The sequence below is a fragment of the Labrus bergylta genome, chromosome 23, assembly GCF_963930695.1.
Source record: "Labrus bergylta chromosome 23, fLabBer1.1, whole genome shotgun sequence".
Lineage (NCBI taxonomy): Eukaryota > Metazoa > Chordata > Actinopteri > Labriformes > Labridae > Labrus > Labrus bergylta.
Window position 1 is genome coordinate 10,907,329 of NC_089217.1, and position 24,706 is coordinate 10,932,034.

Consider the following 24,706-nt stretch of genomic DNA (forward strand, 5'->3'; position numbering starts at 1 on the left):
GTTGTCTTGTTTGTGTGTGTGCGCTCACAGACGTCAACACACGGAGAGATAGGACAAGAGAGGCAGTGTGGTAGAGCCCAAATAACAGCAGGAAGAGCACAGAGAGCACAGACAGAGAGAGGGACGAGGACGAGGCAAAGAGGTATAACTAAGGTCACAGCAGAGGCAAGTGAGTGCAGACTCTCCCCTCACACACACAAACACCCCTCTGTCTACTCTCCTCTCCTCTCAGTTGTTAATTCGCCTGTAATTTTCCTCTCCCCTCCTCTATGCTCCTCTCTTCTTCTCCTCTTCTTCTTCTTCCTCCTCCTCCTCCTCCTCCTCCTTCTCTCTATAGCAACAGCAGCAGCAGCAGCAGCAGCAGCAGCTGGCCGCCCAGCAGCTCGTCTTCCAGCAGCAGCTCCTGCAGATGCAGCAGCTCCAGCAGCAGCAGCACCTGCTCAACATGCAGCGGCAGGGCCTGCTCTCACTGCCTGGGCCCGCACCAGGCCAGGCCGCCCTGCCCGGACAAACCCTGCCACCACAAGGTAAGGAGGAGGAGGAGGAGGAGGAAGTGGGAGGGGGAGAGTGAGGGAGAGGTGTTGATCCTGAGCACGTGACTTGCAGCAGCGGTTGTCACATGCTCCCTAGGATTTGTCTGCAGGTGTTAAGTGTCTTCTTTTGTCACTTTCTTTCTTTCAATCCTGCCTGTCTTTGTTTTTCTCATTTGTATGCACCTGTGTCGCCCTTCGCTTTATCTCTAAGTATGTCTTTCTGTCTGCCTCCCCCTCATTTGTATGCTATTCTGCCTTCCACTTTGTCCCTAACTCTCCACATCATCGTTTTGTCTTCCATTCTCTCTTCTTGTCTGATTATGCCGTTCTTTGTCTACCAGCTCTGCTTTGCTCTGTTTGTTGTTTTTCCATCTCTGTTTCTATTCCCCCGCTCCCCAGCCTCCCCTCCTCTCTCTCTCTCTCTCTCTCTCTCTCTCCCTCTCTCTCCCTGGTTCCTGTTGTTGTTATTGTTGTTTACTGCCTTTTACTGAGCGAGCCACAGAGAGGAGAACGAAGAGAAGTATAAACAAGGACAGAGAGAGAGAGAGAGAAAGAGAAAAGAGAACTGGCTCCATTTTCCTTCTCCTGAGCCAAGTAAACACCTATGTTTGTTGTTTACTTCCAAGATGGCGGAGACAGAAACAACAGGCAGGGAAGTGTAAGAATAAAATCAAAGGAGTAAATAGGAACAGTAAAAACAAGCAGCAAACCAAGCTGTTTGTCTTAGAATCAATGTTAATGTCAATGTAATACGTCTTCTCCATTGAAAACGGACAAATCTCAGAGACCCTGGACAACAAGGGTTGAGCGCTAACAGGTTAAAGAGTACTTTATTTTTATTGAGCAGTTTAGATGAAGGGCTTAGTCATGTCGCCAGGGTGATGTCCCTGCAGTTTCAGAGAACTTTTCTTTCTTTCTTTAAAGTTTGCAGAGTTTAGGCTTCAGTCTTTGCCTCACAGCTGATGAGAGAATCTTAGACGAGCAGCCATGTTGGATTGATCCTCAACCCATCTTTTGTCTCTACCAACCCTCTAGCTGGCCTGAGCCCTGCAGAGCTCCAGCAGTTGTGGAAGGACGTGACCAGCGGCGCGGCGGCAGGCGGCGGCGGCAACGGCGGCCATGCCATGGAGGACAACGGCATCAAACACAGCAGCAGCGGAGGCACCGGCACAGGAGGCGGCGTGGGTAGCGGCGGCTTAGACCTTCTCCACCAACAACTCTTCTTCAACTACCTCCTCCTCAAATCCCGCCAAAGCATCGCCGCCCATCTCTCATCACCATTCCATCGCCACGGACAGTCCCCCGTCCTCAACCACAGACGAGAGAGGGAACGGGAACGGGAAAGGGAACGAGAGAGGTAAAAAAAAAAAAATAGATAAATGAAAAGTCATCCACCCATGCACCAAGGAAAAAACAGGCAGAGAAGATGAAAAGTTTACAACAGGAACTTGTTGTTTTTTTGGTGTCATGATTCAACATAGGAACACATCCTCGTTTAAAATAACATCCTGGTTCCAGCAGGGAAACATTGTTTATTTGTTCAATAGTTTATTAGCATCTTGGTAATATTCAAAAAAAAAATAAGAGGCGCGTTCTCCCATGGGAACACGTGAACACACTTAACTTGCACACAGATATCAAACACAGGCGGAGGAAGCCATGCAGGCAGGCGCTCTTATAACAAGCCTCTCTGGCAGGGAAGACAAGGTAACCTCCTTGTACATTAAGTATTTAGTGCTTCTTTCTTTTTTTTTCCCCCCTCTTTTGAAAATTACCTCCTTGCTTGCTTGTCATGTAAACAGAATACGTGATGCCTTGAGTGGCATTTCCAGGATGTTTATCCTTGTGATGGCGTCTTTTTTATAAATGCACCAAAACACTGACTGTTCACATATCTGCCTATCTGGCCCATGCATTATTCAAAGGCTTTTCTTGGGCGATATTATAATAAGGACTCAGGGTGGCGGCATGTGTGTGTCTGTGTAGAGACACTGTAGGTGGAAGTGCTGTGTAATTGGTTTAAAGTAGATGCTATCTCTCCACTAGCACTAAAGGAGGCTTGAAAAGGATACCTTCAGAGGGGAAAGAGAGATGTAGGAAGAGGGGGAATAAGGAGAAAAGGAAGAAAGGAGTGAGGGGGGGGTGAAGAGTTTTTTATCCGTCTGTGTCCCGAGGGGTGTGCGCTGTCTCATAATGATCGAACAATGGAGTATTGTGAGGAGCGCTGCTTACTAACATGCCACCAATCGATGTGGGGAAACCCCCTCTGTAAAACACAGTGTGAGCGCTGGCCAGACACAGACACACACACACACACACACACACACACACACACACACACACACACACACACACACACACACACACACACACACACACACACACATATGTTCATAGACCACACACAGAAAATCGGCCACACACAAACATTCACAGGCATATCCTATAAGCAGACAAACACACCACTGTTCGCAACACACGTCGAGACGGACGCACACACACACTAGTGCCAAGCCTAAAGGTTAAATTGTCATCTTTAATAGGATGTGCTGTCTTGGCAGGGTCGTAACTTATTTGGGTGCCATTTGAAAAACGTCAGAGCCATCCCCCCCCACCCCCCACCCCCCCCATCCTGCTCCCCTTGTCCTCAAAGAACATAAGTTACAGAGAGTATTAATCTCCTGATGAAAATTATATGGGCTGTCTGGACTTTTCATGTTTACTTGAAAGGGTGCACCCCTCCTCCTCCTCCTAGTAATGGCTTTACAAGCTGGGATGGAGGCTGTGGTGGAGACCAAGCTGCAGCTCACTGGAGATCTGCAGAATGACACATTGGTCTCCACTTCCCTCTAAGTCATTGTAGCTACATACTGGTAAAGCTTGTCGGTTTCAGCTTTGTTCCATTTTTCTGTGTTTTTTTTTGTTGAGTTGCTGTTTTTATGCCTTATAGCTCCTAAATGTAACCAATTAATCTGACCTGACCTTCTTTTTTTTATTTTTTATTCCTCTTTAGCTGATTTTAATTGCACGTGCACAGCCTCCCTTCACCCTTTAAACTCTGTAGTAGAAATTCAGTTCTTGCTTTGGATTTTTTGCTAAGTGTATAGTTTCTCTATGTAACTCAAATACTTGATAAGCACAGAAAGGGTGATACTTTAATGGCAATGTAGGTCAATAGACCTCGGTGAATGATTAAGTGCTGAAACTGTTCTCACTAATACAAACACAAACTAGCTATCCCTAAACTGACAATCGAAACTTTTCCCGCTGTAGTGAGTGACATGTAAGTATTTCCAAATGTTCCTTGTGTCTACAATCTGTACAATTTCAAGATTGTGCTTGTTGCTACCATGTTGTTGTTGTTTTTTAACATTCATGATTTATTGTATGAGAAACAGATAGTGATATGCAAAAAATAAGTCAAAAGAGGTAAAGTAGAAGGAAAGTGTTTCTCTCTGATACTCTCCTGTCTTCTACTCTGGTTTGCTTATTTCCTTCCTCTTTCTTCTCTATCTCTCAGTTCACTACATGAAGAAAGTGGCCCCACCCCCCTGTACGGTCACGAGTAAAATGCCAGGCAAGTGAGAACATATGCGAGACATTAGGACAGTTTCTGAAGTAAGCACACGCTCCCATGACACCGATGTTACCCCGGAGAGGATGCCTGCACCTCTCCCTGTTAGCGCCATGTGGGATTGTGTGTGTCTGTACAAGAAGCTAATTTCTGTTTCAATGTGCCGCGCACAAAAGCCCGCGTCCCCTCTACACCACAGCACCTCCTTTCTGCGGTATAAAGAAAACATCAGTGCCCTCAACCTCACCAACATAGCCCTACCACCGCCAGCGGTTGACAGGTTCCAGCTTTCAGCGCGCAGGATTCAAACCGACTCTGATCCATAACAAATCTCCTCCCCTGCGTGGCAGGGCCTGATAGGTTTGTGAGGGGAAAAAGCGTCAAAAGCTAATGGCAACCCTCGCACGCCGCACACTTACCTCCACAACAAAAGGCCCCCATTCACTGTTGTCATGTGCAGGCGCCGGAGCGAATGAACTCATGCTCCATCAACACAATTTAGTTAATTAGCTCATTTGTAATTGGCCGGCTTTGTTGCCTGGATGTTAGTGGGGGGACATCAAAGGAAGAAGGTGTTTGCAGCACTGCGATTACAGGTTATCACATTGCCACTCACTGGGACTCTCTCTCCCCTCTCTCTCTCTCTCTCTCTCTCTCTCTCTATCACTCTTCCCTGCTCCCTGCTCTCCCCAGCGCATCACGCCAGCCCAGGCCCCCCCCCCCTTTGAATATTCTAATTAGATTTGTAATTAACTGTGAAATAACGATCTGGCGAGTGTTTTTCACAGGCTGTAAATGTCCATGTGAATTTTGCATAAACTCTTGAAATCAGGACATTGTTCCGGCTTCCTTCCCCCCCCCCCCCCCTCCCAATTATGCATTTCTCGACTGTAATAAGTTGCAGAAGGCAAAAACACTGTACTGATACAAGAAAGTAGTCCACCCATGGGGAGCTGCTGTAGGATTTAGGTCAGGCCTTTGCTAATTCTACAGCAGTCTGTGTAATAAAAAGTGAAAGGTGTATGTGTGACTAATATGACAAATAAATAAAGTGTTTATAAGTGTATGACAGACACAGCCAGACATGACACTAAGCTGGATTTTCACACTCCATCATCACACAACAATACACTCAAAAGAAGCGTAATTGACAGCCATGGATTTAAATGAATCAGAGGTGAATATATATAACATTAATACCCTGACAAGAGTGTTTGCTTATCCCCTGTGGAAAATGTGCCACACATATGTCAAAGTCAATATTAGTTTCCTGCAGCACACATCCATAAGCATGATGCAGTGCGATTTTTTATTTTATTTTTAAAGCAATGCTTATGGAAAGCCAGATTTCCGTGTGCAGTGCGTCGTCCTCTACCAGGTACCAAGAGTTTGCCTTGCAGCTTGGTAACAAACGTGCGTGTGTGAGAAGGCAAGCCTGTATCGGATTAGCAGGTTTTCATGTCCTATCACCTCAGTACACTTACTTAAAGAAGACATCAGTCAATCCCCGCGCACTGTACGCTCCGTTCACAAACAAAACCTAAGTCTGTGTGTTCTAAGGATACCAAGTCTGGGTAGCTTAGCTGAATATTTAGGCGAGGGCAGAGGTGTAAGGTATAAAGCGATGTGTTTGTGAATCCGGTAAGCTGGCGAGCCGATGCAAAAGGATGCAAGGCAAACTGAGCGAGCGAGACACACAGACGCAGAGAAAACAGGTAGATTTCCAACTTGAAAGCAAGAGCACAGGTTGGCAGACGGTTTTGTAAGAACGCTTGGCAGAACATTTGCTGCTACAAAACAGAACAGTGTCTTGGTTCAGCTTCACACACACAAACACACACACACATCTCTGCAAGTCAGAGGCTGGCTCTATACTGTAACCCAGCCGAGCACATGAAAACAGGCGGCAACAAAGCAACAGACTCGTCATCAGAACAAAGATGGCTTCTCGGTGGCGTGCCTCGGAGCAGTGATTGTCGGTGTCACAGGGAGAGCTTTCATGTTCCTGGAGATGCCAGTCGGCTACACACACACACACACACACACAACACGCACACGCACTCACACACAGGTGCAGTTTAAACGGGGTTACATAAAGCGGGTGTCAGATTTAGATGACAGTTTAGATGTTGTTAGTTGGGTGTGGGTTACGTGTGTGTGTGGAGCAGGGCGGGGGGGGGGGGGGGTGCTCGCTTTAGGAGCTCAGCTCAGCGGTGGTGACACGTTTAGTCATCTATTGTTTTGTTGCATGAGGAAACTTGTCAAGATCAGCATTTAATAGCTCCTCAGTGTTGCTTTTAAGTGTTCTCACCTGGAAACGGTAGCCGCGAGGTGGCTGGCACCCTGAATTAGCTCTCTGAAGTTCAAAATGAAATGATATCGGTGGGAATGTTGCCGGAGCGGTGGGTGTGTGTGCCGGCTTGTGTGTGCATTTGTGTCAGTTACATGAAAAAGAGAGAGAGGAACATTTATGCTATTAGTACATGTGCTGGATCTATTTTTGCAGGGAGCCTTCATGGTAAACACAAAAATAGAAAAAGAAATTAAAGCTTCACTGCTTAGCCCTTTATATGTGTCATTTCCATAGATGTATAAAGACATGTTAGTACAAAACCTTCTTTAACTTTCTGATGTTTTTGTATTAACTACTACATGCATTGATTTAAATTAGCACTGATTTCACACCACACTTAGATGTAAAAATACTTGATTCTCCAGCATGTACAAGTCCCCCCCCGTCCCCCCCCCCCCCTTTGGCCTTTCACCTTGTATATCAATATCCTCCCACCTCAATGACATGCAGGCTATCTCCACATAAACACACATGCGCTCCGACACACACACACTTAACTCTTCCACTCTCTGTCACCACTCGCTTTTCCTTATTACTGGCAGGAAGGCAGACTTCCATGTTAAAATGGCAAGCTGAGCCGCTAACCTGAACGCCAGTGTCGGTAACCCGCTGCTAATTAAACCCACAAGGCAGCAGCCAAGTGTCTCTGTCTCTATATAGTGTACACACACAAACACACACACACACACACACACACACACACACACACACACACACACACACACACACACACACACACACACACACACAGACATGTATACACGCACAATGTGAAGGCAGGCAGGCCCCTGGCCCCTGGTTAGCTGAGCTCCTCTCTTCCCCTCCACATGTCTGCTGCACTGTGACAAGACCTTTAAAACGGAGGGCATTACTTATGCACCAGCACCAATGGGAGTGTGTGTGTGCGTGTGTATGTGCTTGTTTATGCTTGCTAGTAGGTGTGTGGTAGGTTTTGTCTTTGTATATGTGTTTAAGGGCATTAGTTTGACTCAGAAGGTGTTTTCTGTGTGTTTGTGTGTCACTTGTAGACAGTTAGGAGGCCGCACTTCCCTTCTCCTCTGGGCCTCGGTCGCCCCTGATAATACACACAGACAATTAGCACAAGTGTATCATCCATATATGCTGGCTTGAGTAGATTTATTATTAGGCCCTTAGTGGACGTTGATGGCCTATACATATTCATATACACAGCTGTGGGGGAAAGCCTTTGAGATGTTTTGTTCCCCTTCTCTTTAAGAGAAAAAGAAAGTACAAAAAAACATCCATGCGCCCCCCCCCCCCCCCGCCTTCCCTTGTCCTCTTCAGTCTCTCTACTTTTTATTTGCTTTGATTTCTCTACCTTTGTTATATTTCTTCTATCTCAATCTCCATCCTTTATGCACTGTTGTCAAAAGCGCCTTCACAATATGAGTAATCCCCACTTCTAGGCAGAGATAAACAGTAAACATAAACAGTCACAGCGAGGTTTAAAAGATTACGCCATGATGCTACAGTTTAGATGTCTCTCTCTGTCTTGTTTTTTTTTTTTTTGATTTCCTCAAACTAATTTACTTCTTACGTTTTCAACCTACAAATGATTTAGATTTGTTTATGATTAGAGGCAACCAAAGGGAAGCAAGGATCAGAGCGGCAGTGTAATGACAATTTTCAAATGAGCAGCGAAGAATTATACAGGACAGAAGGGCTTGGAAAGAGATGAAACAAGAGATAAGAGTGAAAGGGGATTTAATGTAATTAGAGAAGATGGTTTGTAGCTCAGAGAGGAGAGGAACACAGAGTACTTTTTTTTGCACACATCTCTGTAAATAAGGTGTTCTTTCATTATTGTTTTCCGTCTGCCCATGTGTGTGTCCCCCCCCCCCCTCCTCGCCTCCTCGTTTTCTTTTTTGTCTTTGTATGGCATTATTAATGCACAGTAGGACATGCTGCCATTTGAATATTTCATAAACGCATGTAGTAATCTGCCTGTAATCGCCTCGCTAACTGGCCAGCAGTGGAAGGTGAGTGAGTGTGGAGGAAAATAACAGACTCAAAGTCTCCGATACACATTGAAAAATGAAACCAAACAAATGAGAGGCAAACTTAATAAAGATTTCACCCCCTCCCTCCCTCCCTCTCTCTTTTTTTTTTTTTTTTTTTTTTTTTTTAGTAATGAGGTATCTTCAGGGACAGCGAGCAGCCCGCTCCATGCTTTTGAAGCAGCTGTAATTCATGACACACGCCATACATCAAGTGCATAAGATAGCATTATGGGCAGTGAAATGAAAAGGGTATTTGCAACATTAGTTCCCTCATCCTGCAAGGGACGTGATTAAATGATTAATGTAATGCCCCCTTTTTTTGCATGCGCATTCTGAAACAGCAATTAGGCACAGGGCTGGAGAAATCCACCAGTACGTCCCTCCCCTCATCCATCCCAATCCTCCTCCTCCTCCTTATTTTAACGCTACCTCATTCTCGATTTAGGATTTTGAGCATTAAATGGTTACAACAGTATAAGCAGCGATGAGACGGTTCTAAAATGTGTGCAGAGTCGTTGAAAGGTGTTGTGATTACGAATGTTCCATTCAGCTTTTGATTGACAGGCAGAGAGAAGGCGGCTCAGTGAGTTCTTGTTTTGCACATCGCAGATAAACAGGAAGTGAGGGGTTTGGAAGACAATATGTGGTATGAGTGAGTGTGTGTGTGCGCCACTCAGTGTTTGTGCAATGTAAGCAATCGTGTGTGTTCTTAGATAAGTGAAAGTAAAAGAGAGAGAGAGAGATTTTGCACTCCCTCTAATGCACTGGAGGCAGCACTGTAAATGATCATTGAGGGGTCTGCAAGCTAACCTATAATTACTGCAGATAAAGTGGCAGCTCTGGCATTTCATAAGCATGCCTCCTCAAAGCTTGCTTTGTGAGTTTGTCACCAATGATCATTTAGATAGAGGCTCATTACCCAGCATCACAACACTTAAAAAACCCTTTTTCTGTCCCATATTTCTCATGTGTGCATGTGCGCTATATCAGGAATAAAGGTCTATCTTAATGGTGAGGCTCTTTTGTGTCCAAGAGACAAAATCCAATCAAAAAACCCTCATTGACTGTTATGGCTGTCTGGCTTTCCTTTTTCTTCTAATGAGGCGAACACACAAGATACATTTAATACGTCTGCCGCCTGGATAATGCAACCTTTAGATGAGGAGCTGCTTTTGTGTGTCAAATGTTGGCGGTGTTAAATTGTGCGTATTGTTTTCGGTAAACGAAGGAGACAAAGCCGTTCTGCTGGGCTAGCATCTTTTATTCTCTGCAGAAAGCAGAGCGTGGGGTGGCACTGAAGTTAGCCATCGAAACTGACGCAGGCCCATTGTGATGTAAAACACGGCAGCGCACACCAACATGTTACTTCTAATTACCTCATTTCACAGAAGAACAAAGGTTCCTATAGATGATTGTTCCCCCCCATAGAAATATCATCATTAACACAAAACAGTGGTGAAGATGATACTCTCATTGTGTCATTCTTCACCAATTTTTGATCATGCTAAAAATGAGTCATCTTAGATTTTTAAAGTTGGTGTGTAACATCTCCCTCTCTCTCTCTCTCTCTCTGTCTCTCTCTCTCCTCCAGGCACCTAAACAATGAACACGCCCTCGATGACCGGAGCACAGCCCAGTGTAGAGTCCAAATGCAAGTGGTACAGCAGCTGGAAATACAAGTAAGTTTCTTCTTTACAAGAGCTGAAACACCTGTCCCAGCAGAGTTGGAACGACGCTACATGTATTGTTAAATTCCTCCCATTGTCAGTGAAGTCATTCTTCCTTTAAGTCCCTAATCATGAAGTCAGAACTTTATTTTCTGAAAGTTGTGTGAACGACGGAAAGGCCATATTGTGGTCCGCTTAGTACTTCCTGACAAGCAGGACCTGCAGAATTCAACAAAGCCACTAAACAAAGGAATCCTCGGGCCTTACAACGAAAGCCATTATGGCTGTTTTAATTGAATTAAGCGTGTGCTTTATTTTCTCTATTGCTTCCTTTTTTTTTTCTTTTTTCTTTTTTTTTTTTCTTGCTCCCTCCTCTTTTTCTTTCCAATTAATAGCGAGCGCATCTCTCTCGGTCTGCTGTGTTAATTAACTGCACTTTGCACCTGAAGAAAGCTCAAAAGGAGGGAACTATTTTCAGTAGGTGGAGCGTGACCTTATTAAGAAGTCATGCTGGCTAGATAATGAGAGCGCTGATTGAGCGACATTATTACTCAGCACTGGCAGACAAGCGCTCCTCGTCCTTTTGGAAACAAATAGATATGTATGTTTTAAAGTAGGCTCAAACTAAGTACCAGCTGCAAACGTGAAGTCTGACACTTCAAATCCGACCTTCAGGCTTTGCAGAGGAGTTGATTGTGAGGCAGAGTTTCTCTGTTTATTCTCTTATTGTTATTAAATTAGATCAATATCACAAATATCAGCGCAAAGGTGTCTTATTTAGACATCAGAATATAATTTGTGCTCTCTTCCTCTTTTCTTGCCGTCTATAAGAGTGCTGATCCCAAAAATTTCCTCCAGCACCTCTTCTTTTCAGTTCTCATAAATATGTAAGATTTAATTGTTTATCTGCGGGCACAAAAAACAACCGAAAAAGGGAAATGTTATTTATTCAGTTTGAGTTCATTATGTGCTTTGTTTTTTATTGTAATACAAAACTATTGAAGCTTGAGCTTTACAGTGTGACCAATTACAGCTGTACACTTGTGTTGTCCATCCCATCTCTCCTTTTTTTTTTCTCCTGTTTCTTTCATTCCTTACTCCCACCATCCCTCTCTTCTTCCATTTCTCTCCAAGAGATCCTCCACTAGTAATGAGGCCCAGCTCTGTCTATTTATGTGTGTGTGTGTGTGTGTGTGTGCATGGCCACTTTACTTGCTTGTCTATATCTGTGTGTTTGCGCCGTGTGTGTGTGTGTGTGTGTGTGTATATTAAGGGTGAGAGGAGACGAGGGGGTGTTGAGTCTTTCACACAGTCTGGTCCCTGTCACTCCCTGTGAATTAGATTGATGATAGGCGATGGCTAGGGCCACTAACTGGACTGGGGAGGCGGGGCCACCTGGCACCCTGTTTGGAAGACCCCTTCACCTCTCAGCAGCTGCTGGCTGCGCTCCATCCCCCTAACAGTGTCCACAGGACTTTAAGCAGACACCCAGGACCGCCTAATTTATGGCCCGACTAGCTTGTTACTGTCAGAGCCTTTGCTGACCTAAATTTTTCTATTGACAAAAAGATGAAATGCTATTTGTTTAGCCTGACCTGTCTGCACCCCTCTCCCCTTTGCTCCCCCTCGCCTCTCATATTCTCCTTACATCCCCAGAGCAGCTGTTTGATTCTTATCAAACCTTCTCTTTCTGTCCTTTTTTTTTTTTTTACCAACAATCTTATGTCTCATATTCTTCAATCTCTCCTTCTTTTTTTCCATCTTCTCTTCTTGTCTCTTCTCCTCTCTTCCACTCTAATCTACTCTAACGCACTCTCTTCTTCTTCTTCTCTCTTAACAGCTTTCTAAAGAACGTGAGCGTCTTCAGGCGATGATGACCCACTTGCACATGCGGCCCTCGGAACCCAAGTCATCTCCCAAACCAGTGAGTGCATATTGCTCTGGCTAGCGTAAACAATCCTGCCTCTGAATGACTCTCCGGCACTCAGAAAATGAACAGTTTAACCACCAGGCAGTTGTGTGTGAATGAGTGACAGAAGATGAAAGAGAGAGGGGTAAGGGGGGATTATACCGAGTTACATCTTTCTGAAAGAGGACAATAGAGTTTGGAAGTGTATTAGATGGCAGAGCGGTGGAGTCCTCGGCTAAAACGCCGGGTCATTTCTTTGTGATGGATATAATGGCCAAAACAACCTGTTGGATGCTGAAGACTGTTTGGCTCAGTGGCTGCAGCAGCACTCCAAAGTGGAACGAGAGAGGAGAAGATATGTCATTTTAACAGTAAACACCTGAAAATTACAGCTGAGGGTTGCGGACTGCGTGATGTTGACATAAATACCCACAATGCTGCTGAAATTGGTTAGAGAGAAAAAAAGATCAGAGAATTGAGAAAGGGGGTCATTGAAGAAGAAAAATGATGCCATTCCACATTTTGTTTCTCTTGCATTTGACTCTAAGATGGATGATGATTACAAAAGTGTTTCGCCAAACAGCTTTTGGAATTTAAGATGAAGGTGATGCATTTTTGCAAATATTATTCCCTGACAGTTTCAGGCGTTTTGAAATATTTAGGAGCAAAACATTGTTGGCGTGTTGCTGCTGCTTAGCAAGTGCCTACTTTCAATAGAATAATTTCCCTCATCACCTCTCATCATTGAATGTAGATAATCACCAGATAGCATAATTATCCTGTAATTCCATCAGGAATCAAACTCCCTTTTAGTTTTCAGTCTCTCTCTCTCTCTCTCTCTCTCTCTCTCTCTCTCTCTCTCTCTCTCTCTCTCTCTCTCTCTCTCTCTCTCTCTGTTTCTCTTTTTAGCGCCTTTTTTTTTAATCTTCAAAACTCCAGCAGCTTGGTTCCATCTCGTCCAATAAAGAGTTTGCAGCCTATAATCCACGTCTGAATATGAATGAATGATGCTAATGAAGTATTGCATTACATAAAGCACACATGAAAGAGCAGCTAATTGCATTTGATGGTGGGGGCAATTCAAACAGAATCCTTAAACGAACAGTTAAATCCTCAGTTTTTTAGGCTCCCCACATTTTAATTTTTTTTTTAAGGGGAGTTAGGAAGAAGATTTGTTTCGAGGGACTAACGTGCATGTGTGTGCATCCTGTGTAAAAGTGATCAGATAGAACAACCAAAAAAAGAGGTGTTTTGTGGATTGACACCCAGTAGAGTACAGGAACAGAAGAAATGGAGGTGCTTGATAAATGTTTTAAGTCTGTGTTAGCTTATCAAGGCTGGAGATGACTCCTGTTTTTTTCATTAGTGCAACCCTCAAACAACCAAAGACAAAATACAAGACACCGGTGCACTGTCTCCAACAGCGCCACATTTATTCCCTGAATCACACTTCATTAAATGCTACCTTTTGGCCATGCCATGGATGGATGGGAATCAAAGTTTGCAAAGCTGCAAGTTCTGCATCATAAGATCTCTCTCTCTCTCTCTCTCTCTCTCTCTTTTTTTTCTCTCTCTCTCTCTCTCCTAACCTTGAGTGTGTATTCGGATGAACAAGAGGTGACAAAATGCTCTCTCTCTCTCTCTCTCTCTCTCTCTCTCTCTCTCTCTCTCTCTCTCTCTCTCTCTCTCCTCCATTCGTTTGACTGTAATCAATTCAGTTTTGTGAAAAATGGGATTGCATGCCTGCAAACATGTCACGCTTGTTGCTGTGTCTCGCCGGTGAAGAGGCGGCAAAAAGAACTGGGAATTATGTTTCGACATAAAAGATATGCATTTGCACACACATGAAGGCATGTCTTTTGAATTGAGTTTGCACATATCGAGGTCTTTTCATGTAGAGATTATGTTGAATGTTTGTTAATTTACCGTTCAAAGAAAATCGAGTTGGTATTTCACAGGTCAGTATCTGGATTGGACTCACGCTCACAGAAACTGTATGAACTCCACTGCTAGTCAGGAAGTTAATCAATCTGTGGATTTTAGTGGAAAAGGGTTAAATAAGAGATGTGAGTGTAAAAAATAATGAGAAACAGAAGTAAACCTGCAAAGAGTAAACAAAACTGATTTGAACACAGATGCATGATAAACCTCATGGGGCCCTGCTACATCCTCTGTAGTCAGCAGCAGAGGTCTGTATAAGCAACTAGACCTGGTCCCAACCCTTCACTGTAGCAGCTCATTACAGCTAAGTGGGCACATAATTATCTGAACCCCCCCCCCCCCCCCCCCCCCCTCCCCCTTACATCCAGCAGACTCTCACAAACTTGACATTTTATCCTATTTATCAACACATGCCACAAATGACCGCTGATACCTTCTCCTCAGCGGCGCTCCTCCATCTCTCAGCGCCTTCGGCCCCACATTCCCTTCCATCTTTCAAGTCCCTTTTAATTCAAAACTCTCGCAAACCCATGCATTCCACTTGTGGACTCACAATTAAGGCAATTTGGTTTGAATATGTAACGATGTCATTACCATTCCGGCTAAATTAGCGCAGAGACTAAAAGGTCAGTTAGGAATTTTCCAGTCGGTTAGAGTCACTCACATGAGATTTGGGGAGCGGACGCAGAAAGTGGTGGAAAAGCCGGACGATTAGCGAGCCAGAGGTGATGAACGCTCTCTGGTCCATCATGTTGAAGGAGTGGCGCAGACAAAGAAAGAATGAATGAGAATGTGTCACAATTACCATCTATACAGTCTCCCCCCACCCCTCGCCTTTAAGTGTCTTTTCAATCTTACTGTGGAAAGAACACAAACTTGGACTTGTTTTACTTCCTCGTGCAATGGAAGTCTCATTGGATTAGGTCTGATAAATCTACTTTAACGATCAGAACTTTTAGCTGTGTGGTGATGTTAATCAGACCACAGTCTCAAACAATATATATTAAACAAGGATTTTAATGGCAACAAAATAATACTCTCTATGTAGAGCAGTTAAGATCACATTGATAAATACTAACTGGTCTCTCATAACCCTTTGACACTGAGGTAGTTTTCCAGGAGTTTAGGCCTTGAAGGGTCCAAAAAGATTCTCTTAACCAAATCCAGTTTGTTAAAGCTACTCATGAGGTGTGGTCTTTGGTGTGAAATGGGGACCCGTGTGTTTTACTTTAGTCCACTTTAGTTTCAATTTACAAGATTAACTTAATTACTCAAAAAGCCTGCTTGGCCAAAGACAGAAACCAAGTTTCAAAAACAGATTCTCAAATATTTCTTGTCTTTACTACGACATTACACTGAGTGATGTTGTACCATCTTTATTTCTCAGCTACAAGTTCTCCTGAATGACAAAAGGACTTGAACATGACTCGAGAGTAAGAATGAATATAATGACTGAACAACAAAACTGATTCTATGGCTTACATTTGATCACAGTTTGTAAGATTTTTTTTTTTTTTGTTTGAAGCTATGACCTGGTATTTACCCATGATCCGGATTAGTCTTAAATGGTAAATCAGCTCGGTTTATCCAATAGGATTTTTACACCCTTACTACAAATCTTCATCAAACAGCAAGATTTATGGCTGAAGTCCAATATCCTCTATAACTAGGTCCCTGTTGTAGCACTTCAGTCACACACAATGGTACATAATGTCGTGAGTAGGGTTGGGGTTCTGGAGCAGGATCAGATAACTCATGTTGAACATTTCACAACTACAGCAAACAAGGGTTTACCAGCCAGTTGCTTTAGTCTGAAAGGATTATGGGTGGTTGTATAGAGGGGGGCGAGCATGAGGGAGGGAGTGTAGGAGAGAGGGAGGGAGTGATAAATAGAGAGATAAAGATAGATGGGGCTGGGATAACACGGAGGCTGATCGTTGGATAATCTTGAACAGCGTGCTCTAATTAGAATTCTTATGATACAATTTGGTGGTTGTAATTAGTGGAGATGGGCTGGCTCCTCTCCACGAGCCTTGTTAGTGGAAACACAGCTGTGTTAGAGAGGAGGAGAGCAGGCACTCGGCTCTGTCAGAGGAACCACAAAATAATGCCTTCCTCTCTCTCTCTCTCTCTCTCTCTCTCTCCCTTTTCCCTCCTCACCAGCTTAACTTGGTGTCCAGTGTCACCATGTCCAAGAACTTGCCCTCAGCATCGCCCCCCAACTTACCTCAGACACCCACCACGCCCACAGCGCCCATCACACCAATGGCCGCCATGCCCCAGGTGCCGTCAGTACTGGGAGGAGCCAACGTCCCCAGCATGGGAGCCATGCGCAGACGCCACTCGGACAAATACTCCATGCCCCTGTCGTCAGGTAGGACCAACTACTCAGCGCTGCACGTCACAGACACACAATGAACACAAAAATGTCCAGCTGGACAATTTAATATCAGGCAAATATGTCAATATGTTTGAAGACATGTGAAAACAAACTAAAAGCAACAACAAAACGTTGCACTTTAAGGACATTATCACAGATTAATTCCACTTTATACTGAATTTATATTCAAATTTAATGACATCATGATGTTGAAATTGGAAAGTACATGTTAGGCCTACACCCTGTGTGTGCATATCGCACTATTATCAGTATTTATAATGGTGTTCTCTTTCTTTTTTAACACATGAAGACATGCACACACACGCACAAAGACACAATGAATACATACAGACTGACATAAACACACACACAGGCTTGTTGGTCTTGCCCATGTAAAATGTCTAGTGGCTTTATAAAGGCGGGCCAGTGTTTAATCACTCTATATGTAAATAGACAAGAACTTCCTCTGTGCATAAATATTACATGAATGATAATTAAGTTCAAATAATAGTAAGAAAAAAATACAATATTTATTACATTTAGACATTCCATGTGTTAAGCCTTGCATTTTAAACGTTCTGTCTTTGATGTTTATATTTACTCGGTGTGTGTTTAGTGTGAAGACACATAAATTATTCAACTTCAGCCTAACTAACTACACGGATCTCATTTTATGGATGTATTAGTGTTTAAGATCTCTCACGAGAGAGATTAATTAAAAATGCATTTTGTTAGACATGGAAAATGCTGATTTGATGTGCCCCCACTAACCCCCTCCCCCCCCTTACTCCACCCTCTCTCTCTCTCTCCCCCCCCACCCTTGTCTCCCTCCCTCCTTTTAATTTGATGAAACCTTGAGTGAATTCAATACCTAAAGGAATAAAATTTACCAATTATTTCAGGTGGTGACACAGTATTTATTTTTCCAGAGATCGCCCCAAACTACGAGTTTTATAAGAACGCAGATGTCAGACCGCCATTTACTTATGCAACCCTCATAAGACAGGTGAGTGGGAAATAAATTAACTTTGCCTGATTAGATTAAAATTAATTGCTGCATGAATCATGGCTGCTCTCTCTCTCTCTCTCTCTCTCTCTCTCTCTCTCTCTCTCTCTCGCTCTCTCTCTCTCTCTCTCTCAATCCGTTGGTGTGTGTGTGTGTGTGTGTTTCAGTTACGTGGTCTCGTTAGTAAACCATTATTTGATGTCATCTCATTTCAGGCTATCATGGACTCTGCCGACATGCAGTTAACGCTTAATGAAATCTACAGCTGGTTCACACGCACGTTCGCCTACTTCAGACGCAACGCTGCAACTTGGAAGGTAACCTTGATGAACCCCTCACCCACTTGCACCCCGCTGTGCCCTTTCACTCGTTTTACAGTAGCCGCCTCGCCTTAGTTTCCCTGAATAGAGCTCATTCTGTCTCTTATTTATTTTTTCCGCCGCTCTGCCTTTTCTGTTTGGAAATGACAGCCCAAAGAATTATTCTGCCTCAGATATCGTTTTCTAATGTGGTGCAATTAATAGCAGAGGCTTGGTGCGGAGAGGAGAGGGCTCTGACGCACTAATTATACAGCAGCCACTCCATCATCAGCACCTTTTGTTAAGAGAGACACCCCACCTCCTACTCCTGCAACCACCTTCCCTCGCATATCATTGGTTAATTAGGAAGAAAGATGGCTGTTTGCCTGTTAACCAGCTCTCAGTGGTGTGAAGGGTGGAGGCCAAAAATGCATGCACACAAGATCTTACGTGCGCACACTAAAAAAAAACATAAACTGTATCAAACAGAGGGGTTAAGGGTGTATTAATGTGGAACTAAAGCAGGGAGGAAAGTGAGAATTGGCCTGTCATGGAGGGAGCACTCTTTATTTACCCACACAAAAGGGCCCATTTGTAAATCTGTCCCGACAACTTTATTGTCCTGTCGGCGCGCACAAAGATGCTAAAAAATGTCTTTCCTGCAGCACATGTTTTAACCCAGAAGTGTGTCTGCCTGCTGATAAAGAAAGCCTCATTGAGCACCGGTGTCTTCGCCCGTTTTTTTTTTTTTTATCCCTCGGCCCCTGCGTGTCATTCGTTAGCCGCCGTTAGCCTTTGTGGCTGCTCAGAGGACTGGAGGGAAAACTGGAACCAGCCGCTCATCAGCATGCAAGACATGGCGAAAGCACTAGATTTAGCAAAGTGAATTAATTTGGATTTGGGATGCAAATGAGCACATGGGCGTGTGATCACCAATTCAGAAGGGCATGCGAAAAAGATTGGTGCCCTTTTCCAGTTTGTTCGGTACAGTACAGAGTCATGTTTTGCTGTGTAATAATGTTATGACAGAGGTTTTTGTGGCTGTTACATTTCAAGCACAAACATCCAAAACACATGCATCCATGCCTTTTTTCAAACCTCCTTCCTGAAAACAGTGCCTTAGTATCTGCTCATACAGTAGAGATGATACCACAGTGACATTAGAAACACCTTGTCTGTGTGTGTCCCACCCCGCACAGTAACCAAGGTGATCTATTTACATCTTCCTCCCACCCCCATTTTCCCTTTGTAAGTATTAACAGGATGATCAGCGGTGGGCTTGTCATTTGATTAATGGAGAGAATTTGTTTTTTAAAAAAAAAAGAAGAAAAGAAATAAAGAAATGAAAGGTAGTTTAATATCTCAGCTAGGTCTCATCAGCTCAAAAGAAAGATCTACCCCCCCTGCCCTTCCCAACCCCTCTTTCCCCTCTCTCTCTCTCTCTCTCTCTCTTTCTCTCTTTCTCTCTCACCCAGCAGCTTATTAGTTCTAACTATATAGCATGCATAATAAAACTGCTCATTTGCTCATTAATATTAAAATTATCATATTCAGAGCCATGGGCATTAAGATCAATCAAATCCTGGGATTTTCAGGTCAGATGCGAGATCTGCTTATGAGTTTTTTTTTTCTGAATCCCTTTTTCTTTGGAGAAAGAGCAGTACACACAGCGAGCACAGAGAGATGAGAAATATGAGGGGCAGGGATATTAAAGCCAAGGTTATTATTTGTAGAGTCTGATGCATGTTTTAATTATGGTCATCTGGCTTTATTAATAAAAGAGAGCTTCTATTTATAGGCTGATTCTATTTTGTAATTAATAGAAAACACCTTTTTTGAATTACATAGTTTGGATTAGATTTCAGAGAGATAATTTAATCTTGCAAGTGATTTTTCAACACTGCAGAGAATATTTGGACGTATAGATGTCAAACACACTTCACCTTAATCTTCCTTCGTCTTGCACGGACACACACGCGCTGACACAAGGGCCTCCTGATGACTGTCTTTCTTCTTGAAATACTGTCATCTTTAAAGCGACGTGTCCATTAAGAGGAATGCTTTTCCGGCACAGAAAGGGTTACTGACATCACCATTATCAAGGCTGGCATTACCACTTCTGTCACCACCATAAGCCATTCGCTATGCTGATTACCTCCTTTTAGCCTACTTACCCTGATTGATATGTACTGTGTGCAGGACTTGTAAGAGCATTCGCTCTCACTCAATTTTTACTAATTAAATCAATGGTGCGTGAATGTTAAGAATTTCTTCAAAATGCAAGAAGAAAAAAAAAATCTATTTCCAAGCCTTCTTTTTGTGGATGTGGATTGTTAATGAATGAATATGACTCATTTGTACCTCATCCCTCTTACCTGCGTGCCAATGTCTCCGCAGAATGCCGTGCGTCACAACCTCAGTCTGCACAAGTGCTTTGTCCGCGTGGAGAACGTGAAGGGGGCGGTGTGGACGGTGGACGAGATGGAGTACCAGAAACGCAGGTCGCAGAAGATCACAGGGTAAGACGCCCGACACCTCCCCTTTATTTGATTTACATCTGAAGGTCAATGACATCCAGAGGATCATAGAAAATGCGTAGTCGTTTTTGTCCTCTGTTTTTGTTTGTTGAGGCTGTAAAAAAGGTACCTGTGGATTTCTTTTATTAATTGTGTCTTTATGATGCTTTCAGGAGCCCATCACTTGTCAAGAACCTGCCCTCCAGTCTCGGCTATGGAACTGCACTAAACGCCAGCTTACAGGTACAAACCAGCGGCCTCAAAGAGCGTCTGACTCACCGACTGCCTGCGTGTTTTTGACTGACAGGCAGGACGCCTGCCTGACTGATTGACCAATTGAGTGACAGAATGAGCGTGGTTTCTGTGAACAATAGGGCCCCACATAAGTGCTCACATGCATAAGAGCGAGCAAGTTTTTTTTTTTTTCCTCTTGGCTTCTTTTCTCACACTTTTCCTCTCTCACTTTCTTCCTCCTTCTCTTTCCTGTACTCGTCAGACTCACAAGGCCACCCTGTGGTTGAATCAGGAAGCGACCCTCCCTCCTCCTTTTCCTTCTTCTCCCCTCTCTTTCAGCTCTGGCTGCATACCTAGATTGATGGCGGCATGTGCAAATGCAAGGGCATGTGCATTAATATTTATCTAAGCTGTCATAAATGATTTGGCTTCATAGTGAACGCCGGCGAGGTGCTCATGGCAAAAACTTTAAAAATTTAATCACTGTATATAACTTTAATGCGCAGCAGGCGCAAGTGTCAGGAGTTCTTTTTTTATTATTTTGAGGTAAAGTTTTTGGGCCTTTTTTTTTAATAGCTGTGACACAAGGGCATGTGAATGGCAGCATGGGGGAAGTGGTTGTCAGCAAGGTGTCACAGGGGGAAAAATAGCCTGCAGAATGAAAAAGTTTAGCATTGGACAACTGTTTTTTTCATAATTACACTGTCTCACCTGTCACTTTTTCATCTTGTTTCGCTCTTTATGCTTCACCCTGAATACACCATACCTGCCTACTTCTTGTACAATCTGTACTTTTTTTTCTTGATCTTGACATGAAAGTTAAGGCTAATCCGTAAGATTTCTTCCATCTTTCCATCGTTCCTGCAGGCTGCCCTGGCTGAGACCTCCCTGCCTCTGCTCGGAACCCCCGGCCTCATGAACAGCGGCTCCACGGGCCCGATGGGAGGCAGCTGCCACGGCCTCCTGGGCGGAGACCCGTCCTGCCTGATGGGCGGAAGTCCACATGGATTGTTGGGCGGGAGTCCACATGGACTGCTGGGTGGCAGCCCCCCAGGTGCGCTCAGCGGAAGCCCCCCCAACCTGTTGCAGTCGGCCCACGAGGAGCTGAACGGCTCGCTGGACCACCTGGACACCAACGGACACAGCAGCCCCGGATACTCTCCACCAGTACACATGTGAGTCATCACAGACGGTTGATATATGTAAACGTCTGTATTTTCCTCATTGCAAGATCACACATATACTGTTCTTCTTTACACTTATTTTAGGTGTAAAGGTAATTAAAACAGATCCACTTCTATAAAATGGAACTTGGAAATGAAAAAAAAAAATCAGGATTTGATTATTGGTAAACATAAATAAAAAGCCAAAAGTACCTCTAAAATGTTGCTCAATGACTCCTAACTGAAACCTCACAGACTCTACACCCCCCACGTCCGAAGAGTCAACTGACCCCCAACAAAGTGAACTCATTATCCTTTTACCCAGAATCCCTTGTGCTCTCACTACTCCATTTGAGAGATAATTGTGTCACACGTAGACTCGCACATCTCACATTTTTATGAGCTCTTATCTGAGAATGTGAGCACATGTTCAGCCCCCCCCCTTCCACTTTTACACTGAATTCACTCCCTGTTCTTGTGCCCTTTGTTAGTTTAATTGCCTGATATTTAACCCACAGTACCAGTATGTTCTTCAGTTTGCCATGACCCGAGGGCAAGGTTCACTTTCCAGCGCGTATCCTATCATAAGCACACTTCTCTCGCTCTCTCTCTCTCTCTCTCTCTCTCACTCGCTCTTTCTCTCTCTCTGAGGTGAGCCGGACATTTTGATAACAGATAGTCACGGTTCTATAAATAGTCTCTTTTACACATTCACCTTTTAATGGCACAACTGTCTGTCTGCATTGTGGGGGTTTAGCTGCTATTTTTTATGTAAGACTTTGCCCGATTAATATTAAGCAAGTGTAGCATTAATTACCCCCCCCAAAAAACTCTCCCTTCCTCGTCTCTGTTTTTAATGGAACTCAGAGAGAAAGAGAGTGTTTTTGAAAAATTGATGTGCGAGTTTCAGGAATGTCTGGGACATCACACATGCACACACAGGACACACAGGAAATCGCACATTCTCATCTGCTGTCCATCAAATCTTGTGGCGCAGTATCAGGCGACATTAGCTTACCACGTCTGTAATGGATAAAGGATGCACTCTGCCCCTTTTTCTGTGAGAAGAAAAGTGTTTGGTTAGCACTACCAGCCCTCCATACATTAATCTATCTGGACGTGTTTACCCCCCTCTGAAATGGGGTGTTAAGTGAAGCAAAATCTGCCCAGCTCGAGACAGAATCCCAGCGTTCCCACTCCCCCAGCTCATTTAACTTTTAGTAACCGGACAGCATGGACTTTTCATCTTGTTTTTTTTTTTTGCTTTCTTTCTTCTCTCTCTGGCCACGCCACCCTGACACAGGAGGATGAGATGCATTCATCCATCCCCGCCTGCCTTTACAACACCCCCCACCCCTGACGACAACCTCAAAATGGAAGAAATGTGTTTTTCACGACTGGCTTTTCCAGCGTGTTGTTTAAATAATGGAGTGGCTTGTAGCACTAAACTAAATAGCACATCACCTTGAAGGCCTTTCTCAGGAGAGGACCCCATCAGCAGAAAACAAGTCGATCCAACAATTAGACCGACCCCCTCCTTCCCCACAACGTCTAGAGGTTAATGCTAACTGCTTAACCGCAAACCAGATTGCCCCAGGCCATGCCTTGTGTGTGTGTATGTGTGTGTGTGTGTGTGTGTGTGTGTGTATGTGTGTGTGTGTGAGAATGCATGTGCAATATGCTCATGTACACCCTCAGGGCTATGCTTAAAAGAATACCAAAACTGAAACTGTAAAAATTAGGTTTTCCAACGCAAGCAGATTAGAAACTTTGCACAAAATGAAGATGAGCAGAGTTAAATATTCATTGCAGTTTCCCCAAAAAAGGATCAGAAAAAATAATAAACTCAAAATGTTCCATTTCAGTGTCACATGTTTGGTGACCACCCTTCTTTGTCACTCCTTAATGAATCATAGTGTGGTGTTATGAGTGTGTTTGATGCCTGCACCTCACCCCCCCCCCCCCCCCCCCTCCCAACCCCCCAACCCCCACCCTACATACGCGGATACGGGTGGACTAATGACCTTATTTGCATCCCTGAAATACCTCTGCATGATTGCTGGTGCTAATCTCAAATTGATGTGAGAGCAGGCATCTTCAGAATCACTCACACACACACACATGCTTGAATGTGTGTGAGTATTTTCTTACACCACAAAGTCCTGTGTTTACTCCTGAGTGACTCCATAATGGCAGCTAGCCATTAAGCATTAAAAGGTTCATCCACATATTTTTAATCAAGTGTCAGAAAGCTGCAGCCTGTGAATGTGGAGCTGCATGTTTGTCTTCAAAGCCCCACACACACACACACACACACACACACACACACACACACACACACACACACACACACACACACACACACACACACACACACACACACACACACACACACACACACACAGACAATGAAGAGCAAGACCAGAGGAGGCCTTTGGTAGATGATCCATAGTAATTTTTTTGTTGTACACTTCATAGGATCCTTTTAAATGGAGGCTTGTGTATGAACAGATAATAAAAAACATATTTAAAAAAAAAAAAACCTGATTGAAGCGTTAGAGGGAAGCTCAAAAAACATCTGTTAGATTTAATGAAACTAGTCTGTATGGTGTGATTTTACATAAAAATACAGACTTAACTTTGCGTCCTCATAGACACTAATCTGGATGTTCCTGTAAGAAGAGAGAACATTAGTGTTTTTCTGTGTCTGTGACCTCTGACCCAGCTGGTTTCCTTCCTCCTCTCGCTGCCTGCATGCATCTGAGGGCCACAAACATTCATCCTGCTTAGATCAGCCTCTTCTCTCCATCCCACCACATCAGAATATTAATTTACAGTATTTGGCTCTGAATATTCAAGTCATCTGTACCTTTTCAAATTCTTTTCAAATTCAAAGCCACCCCACCCCTCCCCCCCCCCCCCCAATTCCTCTTCCAGTGATGAAGGCAGCCCAGGAGAGAGTCTCCGAGACGAGTACTAACATACTACCACTTGATAAGTCTCCCTCTCTCTCTCTCTCTCTCTCTCTCCCCCCCTGCTCTCCTCTTTCAAAGTCTACGGGGACTTTCTGATGCATCCGATGTGTCAGAAATAATTAGGTTTTGTCAGAT

At 43.9% G+C, this 24,706-nt stretch overlaps 1 protein-coding gene across 1 annotated transcript in view; it reads left to right on the plus strand.

Moving 5' to 3' along the window:
• foxp2 (forkhead box P2) overlaps window positions 1–24,706 on the plus strand; it is a 101,935-nt gene that overhangs the window by 72,182 nt on the left and 5,047 nt on the right. The window contains 14 exon segments of the mRNA XM_020654736.3: window positions 338–527; window positions 1,569–1,738; window positions 1,740–1,817; window positions 1,820–1,890; window positions 4,054–4,094; window positions 4,097–4,151; window positions 10,073–10,160; window positions 11,989–12,072; window positions 16,162–16,372; window positions 17,308–17,384; window positions 17,600–17,701; window positions 20,081–20,202; window positions 20,373–20,442; window positions 21,301–21,608. Coding sequence (XP_020510392.2) covers window positions 338–527; window positions 1,569–1,738; window positions 1,740–1,817; window positions 1,820–1,890; window positions 4,054–4,094; window positions 4,097–4,151; window positions 10,073–10,160; window positions 11,989–12,072; window positions 16,162–16,372; window positions 17,308–17,384; window positions 17,600–17,701; window positions 20,081–20,202; window positions 20,373–20,442; window positions 21,301–21,608 — 1,667 coding nt within the window.